Genomic DNA, 18,618 nt, shown 5'->3' with positions numbered 1-18,618 from the left:
CCAGACAGAAATGATAAACGTGACATGGTTGTGGGGAGAAGGCCCGTCACCGAGCATGAATTTAGATAAGACGCTTAAAGCTCACAGCGGGAGCGTCATACATCAAGTTATTATCTGCTGTCACCTCCTCTCCCCTTTTAGCGCCCCACAAAGGGCAGTCATGTTGCTTTTTTTGACATCTTTTAAAATCGTGGTGGTTTGACAGCAAAGGTTTTTATCTTGACTGGGTTCCTGCAGTTTTGCATATTTGACCCACTCTGATGGGTGTTTTGGGGGTTCTAACAGGTTCTTGTGGCATTTTTCAGATGAGCGAGGTCATGGATAAAGATCATTTAAATTTAAATTTGCATTTCTGAGTATTTTTTTTATTTCAGATTGTTGTGAATCAGAAGCAGACAAAAAAATACAGTTTGAAAAGATCGTATTTGTGATGTAAAGAATACGCTGGGCGGGCCACTAGCTCCCTGCTCTGCTCCATTCTGATGCATCCACTTGTAGACGACTGGATAATCGATTTCCTCCTCTGAGCTGGAATCTGGCTCCAATGTTTCTCGCCATTTTTGTTGCACCAGTAATGTTAGGTTGGGGGTGTATGAAGCTGCAAGCTAACAGGATAGAGTGTCCCCCTCTGGGGGATCCATCGTTCTTGGGCACCACCAGCTTGACCTGTAGGGCGTGCCGTTGCTGTGGTGCCCGTTCTGGTTGGGCGGGCTGGGGTCCCACTCTGTGGTCTAATAGCCATGGATGGGGCCCTGGGCTGCCCTGTGTTGGGCGGGCGCTGCGGTAATGGCCCCTGTGGTCGGGCTGGGCCTTGGAATGAATGGATCCCCATGATATCGTTTCCTCACAGCAGTACCAAGCCAGACCTTCTTCAACTGCAGTTATTTGTTTCTGTTCACTGTTCTACTGGGGTAACTGGGTGGGTGGGGATGGGGGCGGGGGGTGGTGAGGGAGGGGTACCTTCTTTGTGGGATTGTCCTTTGTTCTCTGTTTTGAACAACTTTCATTTTTTATGACTGTTTTATCTGTTTTTATGTTAAGCGCTTTGTGTTTTTAACCAAAATGAAAGGCGCTATATAAATAAATAAAGTTTGAGTTTGAGTTTGAGTTAACAGATGGGTGATGGGAAGGGGGACGGGCTTCTTCCGCACCAGCGCTCCCGCCCACAACTCAGGTGAGTTTCTAATGAACTGCTGCCGCTTGGCAGATACAATGTCCGATTAAAAACAACACAAGTTTTTTGGATTTGGCTTAAAACGGCATAATTATAATTAAAACACAAATGAGAACACTTTTACAATAGATGAAAAGAATAACAGAGTTAGACTGTGACTGTAAAGAAGTCTTTTTCCTGAAAAATCTGCATACCTTTATATCCTGTGTTATGATAGAACTTCCATGTTTTATTACTTTAACCTTTTTAAAATAATATCCCGATTAAAAACAGGATTCCTGCTGTGTTTTCTTGCAAAAAGACTTCCTATACATGTTAAAGTGCAGAATTGTGTTCTGTTGGCAGCTTTGTTTTACTTTTTATATTATTTATTCATTTCAAGTTACAGCTCCTGTTTGTAGGATTTATTTTCTAAAAACAAGTCATTTTATTACAGTGAATTAATACTTATTTAAGTTCTTCGTCTTCCATCAAGTTCATTTGACCCCCCCACACTATGCCACCATAAACATATTACAAAAACGAAATAATTCCTTAAGTGGGATTTTATGAACACACCAGCATTTTCTTTTATGAATCAAGAACTAAAAGTTATAGATATAATAAAATGTATTACAATGTAAATCATTTATACATCCTTTACAGAACATACAAAAACTATTTCATAAGTTCATTTTTTCTTTTATTTTGTCAGCATTTGCTTCCTGAAAACCTGGAATCAGCATCATATAGAGATAGTATTGGAAAAATTTAAAAAGTGCAGACAGAAGCATACATATATGCTGCTGTGTTTGCAAAAATAAGACTTTAGAAAACGTGTTGGGTAATTGTAGTTTCAGTGATTGAAATGACATTAAAACAGGTCCTTTCAATTAAGCTAAGCCAAAATTCTTGGAGGTTATTGCAGTTTCAATTCTACAGTTCTAATCAAAGCTTCTGAGATAAGAAAACTTTTCATGCTGTGTTTCTCACCGTGGATGAATGTGTCATTTGAATTTTTATTCAACTTAATTTAATTAGCCTGTTGCATAGCAACAAGGTGATGCGGCAGCTCTTCTTTTGCATTGTATGAGCTGAACTTGTTGCTTGTTTCAGACCTAGTGTCAGGCAGCAGCGCTCGCCGTTACCTGCTTGTCCCCAACATTTGCACTGATGATTGCGTTTTTTAAGCTAATGACTGCATTACATGTTGACAACTCTTGTTTTCAAACAACACAATGCTGATAATATGAACTCTTTATCTTGCAGGGCCTGAAGGAGCTGCAGCAAATTCTCTCTCATTAATATCCACATGTTTACAGCAAGTTGCTAATCAGCAGAAGCCAATTATCTGCTTATAGAAGAACCGCGGTCCAGACAACACCTTTATTAGGCATGATGTTTGTGTGCAAATGAGCGCATGTTCATCTGTCACGGGTTTCACCATTTATTTGCTGTTCAGTTATTAAACACTAAGTGCTGGAATGTTCCATCTGTTTCACGTCATCAGGGGATGACCGATTACAGAGAGGTGGAAAAAAACAGTTAAATAATGACTTGAGTTATGAAAACTGTTCAAGCAAGTTCAGAGTAGGCACAACAGAACGTAAAATAAAAATAAAATCTTGGTCAGCAGACACCACTAAGCGCAGATTGCATAGCTGTGACATTTATGCCACTCTGATGTCCTATTATGCTTATCCTCAAACAGATGAGCCGTTTACTTTTAGGCAACATCATTAAAAGTGGACTATCTTCAGTATTTTCACACCACCAGAACATTCACATGTGAACAGCACAGCCTTGATACCCTGAGGGGGTTAAGGGAGCCGGATGATAGCTGAGCGTGTGTGTGTGTTTGTGAGTTGCTGCTCACCGGAGCGACAGGCCAGAGTTTGCAAGCAGCCCACAGATGGGACAGTGAGACCTTTCCACCGCACGACTTTTCAAGCCGGCGTCAGATGATTCAGCGTGTCCCGGCAAGCGGAGAGCTGTTTAGGGGACAGCTGTGATGCTGCAACCCCCGCCGGCCTGCTGGGATCTGAGGCGTCTGTGTGAAATCAGTCTCATTTTCATTCACTGTTTTTGCTGAATTGGTGCCCACCAAGCAGAAAAAAAAAAAAAAAACCTGTGTTACTTAATTCAGTAAAACAGACCACAGACTGTTCAAACAAAAACAACATTAGTAAAAATGTCAAGCTCTTCAGCCCCTAACAAGATTGCATGATTTCTGCTAACATGAGTCTCAAAGGGCTGTCATAAATTCCATATTACTTGGAATTGTATTATCCTAGTTTACATTAAATGAATGTTTGGTTTTGGAAGGAACGTGTATCTTGTTTGTCTTCCAGCCTCTCCCTTTAGGGGTCGCCACAGAGCACCATCAGCTGTGGTTTAACCCATCATCTCATCCTCCTCACTAACATCAGCCACCTTCAAGTCCTCCTTCACTACATCCATGAACTTCCTCTGTGGACTTCCTTCAGCGCTCTTTCCTGGTAGTTCCAACCACAGCAACATGTTACTAATATCATTCCTGTCCATCCGCTCCATGTGTCCAAACCGTCTCAATCTCCAAAAAATCTGCCATGATCCGTTCCTCTGATGTACTCATTCCTGATTCTGTCAGTCTTCGTCCCTCCCAGAGAGAACATCAACATCTTCATCTCTGCTACCTCCAGCCTCTGTCCCTAAGGCTCTAGGACCCGGAATTTTAAAACTTTGGATCAGGATTAAAGTTACCCGAATTACCAAATCCCCTGACTCCATGGACCGGATCCAAGACGAGAAAAGGGGGAGCGTTTCCCTGCAACAAGGAAGACTACAACTTTTAACACCAAATGTGAGTGTGAATGGGATTTTTAAATCTTGATGAAAGTTGTTGTTTTTATTTATATATGAAAACTATTACTATAAAAGAAAAACTGAAATAAAGAAAATGTAATTAGAATTTTTTTTTTCCATTTGTCAATATGTGTCTATTTTCTAAACATCCTTTTTTTTTGGAGCGGGGGGGGGGGGGGGTAAACATATTCTAAAAAGAAAAAACCGACACAAGATCAGCCTCAGATGCTGCTCTGAGCTGTGATCAGGACAATCGCCATTTTAAGGATCAAATTGATCCAGTATTCAATCCAATACTGTGGAAATACCCTCAAAGGGCTTTAACAAATTAAAGGTAGGATTTTGATCACCAAATCCGAATTCCAATCCTCAGGATCCATCCTGGTTTCAGATATCCAATTTCAGATCCTGATTCAATCCTGGAGGTTTAATTCTGTGGGTTATTGTTTCAAATTATGGGCATGAACCAATGAGTTACATCGCTAGAGGAGACACGCCCGCTTGAAAAGCCTAGCCAATGGTGGCGGAGCGCGACGCCATCTTGGTGAGGTCATCGGTGCCCACATGACAATGCCTTCTATAGACTTCGGTGGCATAGCTGTACATATATATATATATATATATATATATATATATATATATATATATATATATATATATATATATATATATATATATATATATATATATATATATATATATATATACATACGTTGACATGCAATTTAAGTTATTTAGATAACCCAGACAATAAGTCAATAATAAGTAAATAAATAATAACAATAAGAATGAAAATAATAATGAAAATGATTATAATAATTGTTATTATTATTATTATTATTATTATTATTAGTGTTATTTTATTAATAATATTAGTAGTAGTAGTAATAATAATAATAATAATAATAATAGATCACTAATAAGTCAACAATAAGTTGAAAAGTCAACAATAGATTTACCCTAAAAAAACAGAGAAAAACAGTAGATTTACTAATTCATGTGAGTGATCATTTTGTGTAACACAGTTGGTATGGTGTCGGGTTTCAAGCGAACAGTCTGGCCTCTTATCAAAATCTGTTTTCACAAAACGTTTTGAACTGTATTTGTAGTTGGTACCACAGTGATCCTTCTGGATTAGCTCTTTTGATTGCTAAGGCCCACTTTTTCCTTAAGTCTGAATCCATGAAAAACTGCAAGAAAAGTTCAGTCACTGAATCAGAAGTGTATAAATCTATATTACTACAATAGCCTAGTATACTGTATATAGGTTTAACAAAATAAAGTTCACATTTGTGTCGACAGCAAATTATACGTACATCATGCAGCATATTGATAATAGCCCTGCAGCATCATGCATGTCAACATGTGTACTATTAGTGATGCCCCTGCAGCATTAAAAGGAAAAAAATGACAGTCCTTACCTGTGAAATGTTATGCCTTTCTCTTTCGTGGACTCATTTCTCCGATTTTGGCAGTTGAAACCCGCACAATGAGGTGGCATTTTGCAAAAAAATGTGTTCTCATGCATGCACTGCAGCAGTGACTTGACCTCACTAAGGTGGCGGTGCTCTCCTCCCATGAGGAACCACGTGATGTCTCCTCTGGCGATATAACTCATTGGCATGAACCATCAGCCTGACTGCTCTCACCACAATCTTCTGCCCCTTTCCTCTTATTTTTGTTGACACTCTTCAGTCACACATAAACACATGAACCCTTCCTCCACCTGCTCCACCCGGCTGCACATGCCTCCTCACCTCTTTCCCAAAACTCTCTGTTGCTCTGGACTTTTGACTGGAAATTCCTAAAGTCCTCCACTTTCTTCTTCACTGCTCCCTGTCACCTCACCATTCCACTTGAGTTCCTCTCATTTACACACAGATACTGTGTCTCGCTGCAGCGGATCTTCATTCATCTCCTTTCCAGACCTCCACCTCCCTAGATGTTCCTCCACCTGCTCCCTGCTCTCACTACAGACCCACATCTGCAAACATCATGATCCACAGAGATTCCTCTCTAACACCATCTGCCAGTCTGTCCATCATCATAGAAACAAGAAGAAGCTCAAAGCTTGTTTGTTTGTGCAGTCCCACTCCTCTGTCACACCTCCAGTGTGACTCTCTGACACTTCAGAGCTTCTCATCTAAACCACAGCTCCTCTCTCTTTATCCTGTCATAGACCTTCTCTAAATCTACAGACACAAACTGCTCCTTCTTTGTTCTTCTCCAGAAGCATCATCAATGCAAACATTGCATCCCTTGTTATGTTTGGTTTTTTGCCATGAAAACACACTATTGTTCACAAATGCTCAATAATGACCTCAGTCAAGTGTGCAATATTTTACCATAACTCCATTATGAAAAGGAAACTGTGCATCCGTGCCAATTTTCCAACATATTCACAAAGAGTATTCTTACAATAAGGACACACAAACATTGTACGCCTGTGTAGATTGTAAATAGCTTTTATTTGTTCCAGCTAGGCTACTTTTGCTTGATTTGCCATGATACAAATTTATTTTCCATGTAAATATCAACATTTTACCTCGATTTGTTTCCTTATTTTTAATTCAATTAATTTCTATTTAATTTTTAACCAAGTTCAGGAGAGACTTGTGTTGAAAGTAAGAACTGTTACTATCTTCCATAATGTCTGTAAAATCTGTTAAAACCAAGGCATAACACTGAACCAAGAAAAGGCCTATGTCATTATGACGAATGGAGAAAACGTGTTTTACATTGAGCACATCAGTGTTCAGCTGGTTCTTATAAATGTCTATTCATATGATGATTTGTGTGTGTCATTTGAAAACACAAACCCCATTTTGAGAGGACATAACATTGTTTTGATTGTAAAGTTTTATTTTGCAGGAGAATTGAGGGTTTTAGCCCATTGTGTGTGTGGATTACTGTTATTATTTATTTTTTTTTAAATTGGGGGGGAGTTGTGTGTAGGGTTCTGAGAATATGAGGCGTGCTTTCAGAAAATGTTTGTAAACAGAAAACAGAAAAAAAAAATGTTTGTAAACAATTGAGAAAAACTGTGATGTGAGGATTTATTAAAAAAGCGTTGAGGTGCTTGAGCGAAGGAATCAAGGGTGTATTTCACGGATCCACCGCTAGGGGAATGTCGAGAGTCAAACGTGTCGTGTAGATTCGACACGAAGAAGACGGTGAGAAACCAGGAGCTAAGAAATAGAAGGTACAGAACGTTTTTCATTTTCCAATAATATGCATCAATAACACAGAAAGGTACATATAAAGACAGCATATTAAAGATTAACTGTTCAGCCGAGTTTAAAAAATTGCCAATACTCAGTTATACAGAAAGCTATAATACATCACACTGATCTGTCGATGATGATGCGGTGACGTGACATATTATTATTCTAACGTTTTTTCAAACATACATCTGCAAATATGACGCAGTAATTCTTATGTTAAATGCCATTCATTGATTTATTAATGATATTTCTAGCTGATAATACTAGAGGTTTTGCTATGCTGTATTGTTTGCATTGAATAATTCGGACGGGGGGTTGCACCATCCCTGGTTAGTTTCCACTTTTCAATTCTCTCTTCTTTTTTTGTTTTTGTTTCATATGTTAACATTTAGATTTGTAGACACATGAAGAAAATCCATCATGTAAGTGCTTTGTACATAGCTCGTTGCTATCGTAATGCTAGTGCTAGCTTAGGACTAAATAATGTAGCGGTTAGTTTGACAAATTTAATGTCCCGGTTCTTCACAATTAATGTTTTAATTTCAATAATCATAGACAGTATGGCTCGCAGTAGTTTTTGTTTATATTACATGGACGTTTATAGCCAATCTAAATGTTTGCCTGGTAAGTCAGACTGTCATCAGCTAGCTAGAGATCGTTAGCAATTTGGGTAGGTTATGCTAGCTACGTTTAGCTTTGGCAATTTTGCTGTTACAATACATTTTCCCATCAGTAGGGCGTAAATATGTATCTGACTTTTGTGAGTTTATTATTATTATGAGCTCCAGCTGGATTGATTGCTATTACATTTGCACCACAATGTTCTTATACGAGTCATTCTATTTATTTTTTTCAAATATAAGAGTTTTGCTACTTTTATATTTCGTAGAAACAGTGGGACAACCTATGTTCGCATGTATTTGCAGAGGCGTTTGTTAGACTGAAATATTGCATTGAGAAATCACAGAACTTTGGGGGTACTTGAAGTCATTTCCAGGTGGTATTTTTTAAATAAATAAAGTACCCAATTAAAGCAAAATATATATGTGGATCAACTATATAATATTTTACCCTTTTATCCTAATTTCAAAAACTTCTGTCTTCTCGATAATTTTAAATTTGTGGGATATATAAGAAAGTCTCCAGCACATCTGACAAAATAAATGTAGCTTTGTTTTTAGTTATTTGAGAGTGTTAGATGTAAACTGCAGAGCTATGTTTATCTTAATTAATTTAGTTAGTTTTTTTTTTTTTCAAGCTTTTAACTCTCAATCGATGTTATTGTTTTCATTGTATGTTTCTTTGTGGCTTTGTTGTTGCACAAACTGTCTTTAAAATGATCCTTATTTCTATTGGAAGTTTGACAGTTACCTATGTGTGATATTATAATAGATTACCAGCACAGTTTTACGTCTACATGGGTTTTTCTCTTTGAGTATGTTGCTTTTAAAGAGTGATTATAGTCTTTAAAGAGTTTTGCTGCCCCTCCATATGAATGAGATCATCAGGCCACACAATAGGTAATGTGCAGGAATGATTTAAACTAAGCTCATTCCCAGCAGAGGGCACCATAGCATTATTTTTCTTGGTAACAGAACGTATGATGATGGGAATGCCTATTTCTTTGTACAAAGTTCTGAAGTTTGAGCTTTTTTTTTGGGTTGATAAATTGCAAAAATTGTAAGCAGTGGACTCACTTTATTCAGCAACATCTGTAACAGGTACTCTGTGTTTGTTTTAGAGAAACATTGACAAAAAAGAATAAAGGTTTTGAGAGTCTTTGGGAACTGAACCATGACCTGGACACAGAGAGATTGTTTTTCTGTGTTGAAGTTTGTACATAAGTCAAATGCATTTATGTGTTGTTGATTTTGTTTTTTCCTATGTTTTAAATTCTTTCTGAATGATTCATTTTATCAGTATAATATGACTTGTAAATCCAGAGAGGGTGAAAAGATTCAGGGAGCTTCAGCGATAACTGTTGAGCAGACCGGCTCAAACAGAATCTTTCTTTTCTGTTGTCTGCAGCCTGTTAATGTTATTTACTTGGGTGATACATGACACATGTTAGGTCTTATTTTGACTTGATTTCTTCTCCTTTGCAGATTTTCCTCAGGAATCCCAGAAATGGAAGAACAGACGGGCTCTCCTGCAGCCAACACTGACACCAGCACCCAGAGGAACGGAGATGAGGTACGTGAGGCAGTTCACCAAAAAGATGAGACAAAAAAGGGCTTTTTATGTATTTTAGTACAAAAAGATTAGAGTTACATCCATCATTACACTCACCTATATTAGCAATTTAGTTTGAACTGGTCAAAGTGTAGGGAGGGATGTTTGTACAGGTCCATGAAACGGGTTCACAGAATTTTAGTTCAAAGACCGGAAACCTAAATTCTCTAATTATTTTAATTTGTAGGATTGCTTATGTGTTTGGGTTTGCAGATATTTTTTGTTCCCTATAAGATCAAGTTTCGGTTCTTTGCAGCTTCCATTTAAACCAGGTTTCTCTAATGTTTTTTTGAGCATCAGTCTCATCCCAGAAGGCCGTGCCACAGTAAAGACCATTCTAATTGTTTTTCTTTGCAGAAACCCCGGCGAGGCAGCTGGACCAAAGGAAGGAAAAGAAAGAAGCCGATGAAGGACAGCAATGCTCCCAAAGCCCCTTTGACGGGCTACGTTCGCTTCATGAACGACAGACGGGAGCAGCTACGGGCAGAGCGTCCAGACGTCCCATTTCCAGAAATTACCAGGATGCTGGGCAACGAGTGGAGCAAGCTCCCCCCCGAGGAAAAGCAGGTCAGTGAAGAGCATTTTGAGCAAGTTCAAGAGGTGAGGAAGATTGGATCTCTGAACCTTATTGGTTAAGGCACAGTCATTCCATTTTTTTTCTTATTCTAAAATATATTTTGATGTCGAAATACTTGCTGACTGTTCCCTTTATATATTTTAAGTCACCAAAACAAAAGCACTATGAATTTGCCTGGGTAAAAGCAACTTGTATATGCTTAACATTGTGATCATTAAATAAACTGAATTTTAGAATTTTATTATAATAACAGACGTATTGATATGCAGGTAGAGTTTTTTCTAAATCCTATTTAAAAAAGAAAAAAAGAAAATGTGTTCCGGCACAATATTGGGATACGTATCAAATCGCCAGACTCTTGCCAATACACACCCCTGATAAGCACATTCTAAATGCCAATATCTTTCCTTTAGAATAGCTTTAGAAGCTCTGAAAGTGCCACTTTAAGCATTCCCAGTGGTCTTTTATGATTATTTATTATTATTAATGATAATACTGTTTTTAGCCAAATTAAATTAAACCTTTGTCATTTTCCAGGACATAGTTTCTGCACAGCGGTAGTAGATTACCGTATTTTCCGGACTATAAGTCACTGCGGAGTATAAGTTGCACCAGCCCAAAAATGCATTATAAAGTAGTAAAAAACACAGATAAGTCGCACTGGACTATAAGTCCCATTTTGACAGGAAATCTATTTGACAAAATCTGAGACCAAGAACTAATAACTTGCACAACCTTATATGACACAATCATAGCAGCCTGTTTATCTCATAATTTCACAGTAATTCTTTCTCATACTTATTTATTTATTCCTTTCATGAAGCATCATTGGCCAACTAATACTCTGTTTTCATCCTGTATTTGTAGAAACAGTTGTCATTTTTATTTATTGCATTTCTGAATCTATGAAATCATTGGAAAATAGAATATTATGTTGTTAGCCTTCAAGATCTTACTTTAAAAAAAGGTTTTCTGATTCTCTGAGTCACTTAACATACTCTTAACACTTAACATACCTCATACATCAAATTGACCCAGGAACATCATCTCTGTTCCTCACAAATGAACATAACAGGTGGGTTAACAATGTATTTATTTCAATGTATTTCTAATATAAGTCGCTGCGGAGTATAAGTCGCACCCCTTCCCAAACTATGAAAAAAAGGGCGACTTATAGTCCGGAAAATACGGTATTAGAAATTCACCTCTGAGTTGTGGGCGGGACTGTTGGTAAGGAGCAACTCCGCCCACCTTCCCTTCCCTGTGCTGAGAGCTCTCTGTTTACATGTCTTCCTGGTAGTTTTTTGTCTGCTCCTGACTTGAATAATCAAATACCCAGAAATGGAATTTCAGGCTTAATCTTCTTTATATATATGGTCTCCATCATCAGAGAAATGCCACAAGAACAAGTAAAAAAAAAACCTTTTTCATCTGATTGGGTCTTGGAATACTGATTTTTTTTCTTTTTTTTTTTTTCTTTTCACAAATTTGATAGTAATTTGTAACAAATTGTCCCACAATTCCTTCCTCTTTCTCGTTCCGTCCTGTCAGAGATACTTGGACGAGGCAGAGCGAGATAAGGAGCGCTACATGCGTGAACTGGAGAAGTACCAGAAGACGGAGGCCTACAAACACTTTACCAGAAAAGTCCAAGAGAAGCAGAAAGGCAAGAGACACAGGGGAGGTGAGAACTGGTTCAGTTAACAGTGGGGGGGAGGCGCTGATGTCAACCCCTGAAAATAGCTAATCTGTCAGATAACCTACTTTCCCCCTTTGGGCTTCCTGTTACAGCAAAGAAACTTCCTCTCTGAGATGTTTATTAGAGCAGTCGTCGTTGGTGGTCAGATTCTGTCCACACAGGATGACTCACATTAGGTTCTTCCAGTTCTGCAGACCCCCATTAAAGTTAAACCACTTCATAATTCATTATTTATGGGTGAAAATGGATGAATGCATGTCAGGGAAAATGTCTGTCTGCTAGTTTCACTACATTCTTCTTTTCCTTCCTTCCTTCCACAGATACCGGACACCAAACAACCAGTGAGTCCCTTCATGAGGTCAGTGACGCATCTCATTCACTAAGTTCAAAGTCTTGAAACAGTTCTGTCACTAAATTCCTTCTTTCTGCCTGTTGACATAATTCCCATCACTGGAAGGAATCAGATATTTGCTAATTGACTATAGAAATAGGAGGATGAGAAAATCCTGCTTTTTATAGGATATTTCAGAGTTTAGTACGTATGTAATGATGTTTTTTTTCATACTCTACTGCTGTGTTCTGTCATCCCCTCTGAGTAGCAATCATGAATGAGGATGGATGGATGGATGGATGTGGTTCATCTTTCCGCATATCATAGACAATATATAGTTAGTTATGTAAGGGTTAATGTCCGACGAAATGTCCATTCGGGAATAAATAAATTGAAATACAATAGCAGGCAGCTGCTTGCATGTAACAAAACTCCCACATCAAATACATTCATTACATCCAATCAGACACAAATCTCCCTGTATTTACCAACTAGAATCCCTGCAGTTGCTGCTTCCATGACCTGGAAGCCGTCCTCCCTTCATGTCTCGGTGGACAGCAGCAGCACAGGGAGGCTCTGTGGAAGGACAGACTAGAGCGATCAGGTCCTGAATGGAATCCTCTGAACTGGTTTTCATGTGGATTCTCCGTCTCCCGTGTCCCCCCCACCACCACCTTAGTTTGTACACAGAACACTGATCGTGTTCCTCTGAGTTCAGCTTTAGTTTGAAAGAATACATTTGTGAAACAGGAAATCCACCCGGTGTGCTTTTATTTTGGTGGTATTTGTCTCCCTCCTGGCTCTGCTGTGTTTGCCCTCCTCCTGCACATTAACTTCTCGTTGTTTACTCACAATAGCCGGCTTATGCTTTCAGCTTTAGCTTAAGCCAGTCAAATGCTCGGCTTTTCCTAAGTGTTTAATTCATTTGACTGGCTTCTGCGTGTAATTGAGAGCTTTGCTTACGCCGCTCCTTCAGCGTGCTCTGAAGGTTCCTTTAGACCTTCAGCTTCACGAGATTCTGCAGGAATTAGATTTTTGTCAAGAAATGAAGATGGATGGTTCATCCCTATGATCCAGGGAAACCTGCATTCCGCTGTCTTTTGGCATTTTGAAACACATTTCTCCTACCTCTGGAACAGCAGTAATCAGATTACTTCTACCTCCGCATTTCATGGACCGCACAACTTTATTTCTCTGGTGGCCAGAAATGAAATCCATTATGAACCCACAGAGATGAATGACTGCACGCTGCAAGCCGTCTTCATTTCCTGCTCCTCTTCATCCTTCCTCATCCTCTCTTAACAGAAAGATGTGGAGGGGAAGGACAGGACTGTGTTTGACATTCCCATCTTCACAGAGGAGTTCCTCAACCACAGCAAAGGTGAAGAACTCGCCGTCACAACATCTAAGAAAACCCTGCTGGGTTTCAACTCTAAAGTTCTTTTTTTTTTTTTTCCTTTCTCATCAGCAAGAGAAGCAGAGATGAGACAGTTACGCAAGACCAACATGGAGTACGAGGAGCGCAACGCCGCCCTGCAGAAGCACGTCGAGAGCATGCGGGGGGCGGTGGAGCGGCTGGAGGGCGACGTGATGCAAGAGAGGGGCCGCAATGGGCTCCTGCGCCAACACCTGGAGACCCTGCGCCAGGCGCTCACCTCCAGCTTCTCCTCTGTGCCTCTGCCAGGTCAGAGCAGCCCAGGCCAGCTTCAGTCCTTTCAGAAGTACATTCATTCAGAGGCAGCAGACTATTTCTCTTTCATTTCCCCCCCAAAACAATGGTATTATTTTTCAGCATGATCTGTGTTTCTGTCAGACTGTCTGTTTCCTGTACAGTGTTCTAAAAATAACCCATGATAGGTGAAATCCATGATTGTAGATGTTTGAAAGCTGTCAAACCCCTTAACTACACACTTTTCTCAGACAAACATGAGCGTTTTCAAACCTTCATAGAGAAATAAGTTCAGTGTTATAGAATGATTTCTGTGGTTTTAGTGAACTGAATGCATTCTGTACTGGAGGAGATGGATCAACAATGTCAACTGCCAATCCGGACGCACAACACAGTGCATTGTTAAAAATAAAAAAAGCCATGCAAAGTTCCATTGAAAAAACTCTGCGAAACAGCGAGACGTGAACTGCGACATAGTGGGAGTCCACTGTGTTACACAGGGTGAAGCCCCTCCACGACTTATTTCAATTCTTTGCTTTATCCTTTACTATCATCTATACTATTTTTACTAACTGACGACATTGCGGATTGAAACTCTGACTGTTGCATCTCCTGTAGAAACACGCACACATGCAGACTCGAGCTGACCGGTCAGCTGCGTTCACACCAAACGCGATTCACGCGACTGATTTGTGTCGGCCGTCTCTGTTTCCCCTCCCCTGTTTAAAAATGTGTTTGTGAGCTTGACGCTCTGGCCGCGTGTGGGAGGTTGAAAGATCTCTTTATTTTGAAGGGCTCTACAAAAACAAACGTAACAAAATTAATTGAAGTTCAGGAGAACTATCGGATCGATTCACTATATTGGATGTGTTTTCTACCTGATGTCACTGAAACCGTCGCTCGCCCAAAGTTGAGTCCCCGATTGATTGACACGAGACCCTTTGATCACATCTGTACCATGATGAAGGCGGATAAATATAAGACAGGATTGGTGGGGTAGTAAATGGAACTGGAGTGAGTTCTGGTTCTGTATCAAGCCTGCGTGGAACCTCTCTCCCTCTCAGCATTTGAATCTGTGTAACCAAAACCCATTCATTTTGACATGTTGACATCACAGAATGGTTTGTGTGCACGTCTCCATGGTGGTTGGATGACCCTACCTTCTCACCGCTTCTCATACTTGTTCACAGGCAGTGGAGAGACGCCCACTCTTGAAACGGTTGACTCTTACATGAAGAAGCTCCACACCATCATCGTCAGTAACCCTCAGGAGCACGAGAACCTCATCAACACTGTGAGGGATGTGGTCAACCGTTTGGACAGGTATCTCTCAGCATTTGAACGTTCTCTGGATGGATTCCCAGTTTCCAGAGTTCTAAACTTGTTGGGTTTTTTTTGCTCTTGTTGTTCCGATCAGATAATTGGACCAAGCTCTGCTGAGGCTCATTCCAGATCACCTGTTCACACTGAACCGTTGGATCTTCTCCACTTCACATCCCAGTTTTCCTGAGAATTCGTTCTTCTGCTTTCATTATCTTGGCTAAACGTGGTTTCTACTATTTATTTATTGTTTTTTTAGACATTTTAAACATTTCTCACAATTGATTCCTGAATTTCACAGAGGTTTCCAGTCATTCATCTCGTTTCATGTGACGCATATTCTACATCACTTCCTGTCAGTTATCTAGTTAGTGGGTTTGTACTTTACTATATCAAAGAAACTATTGTTACATGTCTCCTGTATCTTTGCTATGTTGAAAAAACGATGTGCCATCTCTTTTTTTATTTGTGTGATACATTTTTGTCTTTTCAATAAATGTTTTGATGATATGCATTTTAAGTTTGTTAGGAATTTTGGGTACATGTTTGCACTGAAATGAAAATAAAACTAAAAAGAAACCCTGTTGTGAGAAATGAATGGAAATGCTTGTTTTTAAAGTTCTGAGTTTTAAGCAAATGAATAAATGAAGCTCATTTATATACCTCTTGTGGGGTCCACATGACCCCACCCTTACATTGGCGTGTTATCCATACCATGATAAAGGTGTAGAGGATTTCATGGAAGATCACAAATTATTGAAGGAAAAAGGTTCAACGCACTGTCTTGTGGGGTCCAGATGGCCCCATCCCAACGTTAACGTTGGGATGGGGTCATCTGGACCCCACAAGATAGCACAAGGGATAGCAAAGTAATTTGAGCCGGGTCAGTTCACCATGTGGCCTTCAGGGGTTTCTTACTCTAAAAGGGTAACTTCTAATTACTCTGAGGTGTTTTTTTTTTTTTTTACCTTTTTTGAGCCAAAGTAGACTTTGTCTTAAGTAAAAATGGCATTTACTCCATCAACTGAAAATAAGAAAACATGAGACTCTGTAGTCTGCATTACCATTGGTGAATTATTCCCAAAAATTCTTTAACACGAATTTGATTAAATAAAACGCAAAGAAAAATGTATTTCTATGATCTTGTACCTTCCCATGTTAAATCTGGGTCTGTAATGATGAAGACAGAACTGATCTCCTGGCAAAGGTAAGCGTTTTTTAGACCAATTTGGTGAAATTGACCTATTTCCCCACCACACCTGACCGTCTCCCACAGCACGCAGGTGCAGCGGTAGACTGGCCGAAACCTCTGCTCTAATGGACATGGATACACCAGAAATGGACACACACTGGTTCCAACATTCCTCTTTTCTTTTTATGGCTGTTAAATAATCAGAAGAAGTGTAATGGAGTTACATCTCAAGAACCCTGATTTATTAACCCTAACAGGCAGAGGTCAAATCTTTGTCAACAATGGCCAAGACGGAGACCTAAACCAAAAACAGTAGAACTGCACAACTGAAAATGGAGCAATGAAAACTAAAGGGTCACATCTGGTATGTGTCTGTTGTTCAGTAGAGTGATCTAATTTGTAGAAAGTATTTTCGTTTGTGGTTTCACATCGAGTTCTTTCGGGTACCTTTGCTGACTTTGGCTGAGTTCTGTCTTTTAGTCTGTTTCTACAATTTGAAACAGAAACTTAGATCATGTTTGATATTTCCCCCACATCTTTGCCTCTTTCTGACTATATTGACCTAATGGAGATCAGATGGGGGATTTATTTTAAAAGGGTTTGGGGTCTTATCCTGTAATATTTGAAATGTGATTTTTTTTTTTAAGTTACTTCAATTACGTTAGCTTGACGGCCATCCTCTAGAGATGGACTGCAAGCCGTTTTAAAAAGCACATCGCAAAGTGCTGTTTTCCTCCTACAGTTTAGCAAATAAACTTGTGCTGTTGTCTAGGACATAGTTTCTGCAGAGCAGCAGGAGTTCATAAGTAATTGCCTGTGGAGCATCCCCACCCCCCCTTCCCTTCACTCAGAACTGAGAGCTGTCTGTTTCACAATGACTTGAATAAAAAAAATACTCAGAAATGCAATTTGAGCGCCATCATTAGAAAACAGCAAAAGCCCAATTTTCATGGGAGTGGGTCGATGTAGTTTCTAAAGTCTGGTGTACGTCTCCCTGCATTGTGTTTGTAGAACTGAAGGATCTTATTTCCTTGATGATCTAGATTTAGCTTTAACTGGGCCTAATTTATTCATCTAAAGAAGCTCCTCTGTCAAAATAAAGAGTTCTTATTCATGATTTTAAACTATTATTTTTAGAATGAGATCTGATTCATCATTTTCCGCACTTGAAGCCTTATTTCCTTTCTCCGATTTTTCCAGCATGTCGCACACATTCCAGCAGATGTTCTCCACCCAGTAAAGTAGCCGTTAATTCCATGGAGCAGTGCTGCACAGTCAATGATCCGCTGAGAGAATCCAGGCTTTCCTTCACAGGATCGGTCTGGGAGGAGGGGAAATATTCCAGCCTGGAAGAAGACCACCTTACATTTAATATACAGTAGAATAGACAGTGGGAAGTTAATCAAACAGATATGAAGTCATTTTTTTTTATCTTTTATTTTCCAAACGTTGGACAAGTAAACTGGTTTTGAAATTCTAATCGAATTTTTTAAACAGATTAAAAATTGCTTTTCTTTTTGTTCTCAGGGAATTCTTTAATCTACTAAATGGTTTCTGGCTGCAGGGAGGGATGACATGCTGACAGGAAGAGCATTATGCAAGCTCAAACCATTCATTTGTTGCACTTGAACCTCATTATTATCTCGATCAACAGCAGCGCTCTGTATGTATTTGCTTGTTATCACACGTTTGAAGCAAGCTGACAAGTTTACATGCGCAGTAAATCTGAGCTGTGGTTATAGCTGCAGTTAAAGGTCAACTGCGCCGCCGCTTTCCTTCCAGTGGGCAATTGTGAAGGAGGGATGGAGGGAATGAGCGCAATGTTCTGAACTCACTGGGATGTGGTGACATTTCCCCCCCTTTATCCAGTTAGGATGATTTATGTCACCAAATTAGCTGAAACTGAAGCTGAACTATTGACAAAATCACAGACCATTTGAGGATCCATGACTGTCGGCTGTAAAACCAGCTAGGGGCTTAAAAGCAAACAGTCAAAGGCAATCCATCCATTGACAATAATAGTTTCATCATTCCCATTTACCTAAACATTTCTATAAAAAACAAAGAAAAAATATTTTGGGGGGGTGACTGCAGCCCAGTGAGATCATCTCCAAATCTATTGGTTGCAGTTCAAACAAACAAGGTGGATATTTGTATAAACCCTGTTTGTATTTGAGGCTAAACTTTAATTACTTTGATTATGTTTGTATACCTTTTTTTTTTTATTGGATCGGACAGAAAAGTTGTAGAGAGAAGAAGAGAGTGGAATGGTAGAGGTAGGGGGATATGGGTAAAAAAGAAAGAGGCTGAAAGAAAATGAAAAAAGGGGGTTAAGGAGGTTGGAGGATGTTTAAAGAGGCAGGGGGAGGTAGAATCA

General features: G+C 39.4%; 1 protein-coding gene across 2 annotated transcripts; it reads left to right on the top strand.

Annotated features, from left to right (window-relative positions):
• The first annotated feature begins 7,128 nt into the window (after positions 1–7,128).
• On the top strand, positions 7,129–15,628 carry hmg20a (high mobility group 20A). Of its 2 annotated transcripts, none has more exons than XM_004069463.5 (9): positions 7,129–7,199; positions 9,327–9,414; positions 9,811–10,020; positions 11,582–11,714; positions 12,050–12,087; positions 13,366–13,441; positions 13,529–13,744; positions 14,920–15,052; positions 15,147–15,628. In XM_004069463.5, the coding sequence occupies exons 2-9, from the start codon at positions 9,349–9,351 to the stop codon at positions 15,148–15,150; spliced, it is 876 nt and encodes a 291-aa protein (XP_004069511.1). In that variant the 5' UTR covers positions 7,129–7,199; positions 9,327–9,348; the 3' UTR covers positions 15,151–15,628. The 2 variants fall into 2 exon arrangements, with proteins under 2 accessions (XP_004069511.1, XP_011474142.1); XM_011475840.4 differs by lacking the exon at positions 7,129–7,199 and adding an exon at positions 7,411–7,550.
• The last annotated feature ends 2,990 nt before the right edge of the window (positions 15,629–18,618 follow it).

The sequence above is a fragment of the Oryzias latipes genome, chromosome 6 (genome assembly GCF_053564925.1).
Source record: "Oryzias latipes strain Hd-rR chromosome 6, Olatipes_Hd-rR_3.1".
Classification (NCBI taxonomy): domain Eukaryota; kingdom Metazoa; phylum Chordata; class Actinopteri; order Beloniformes; family Adrianichthyidae; genus Oryzias; species Oryzias latipes.
Note: the sequence above shows the minus strand (reverse complement) of the source record. Positions and strands in the feature narration are given on the sequence as shown.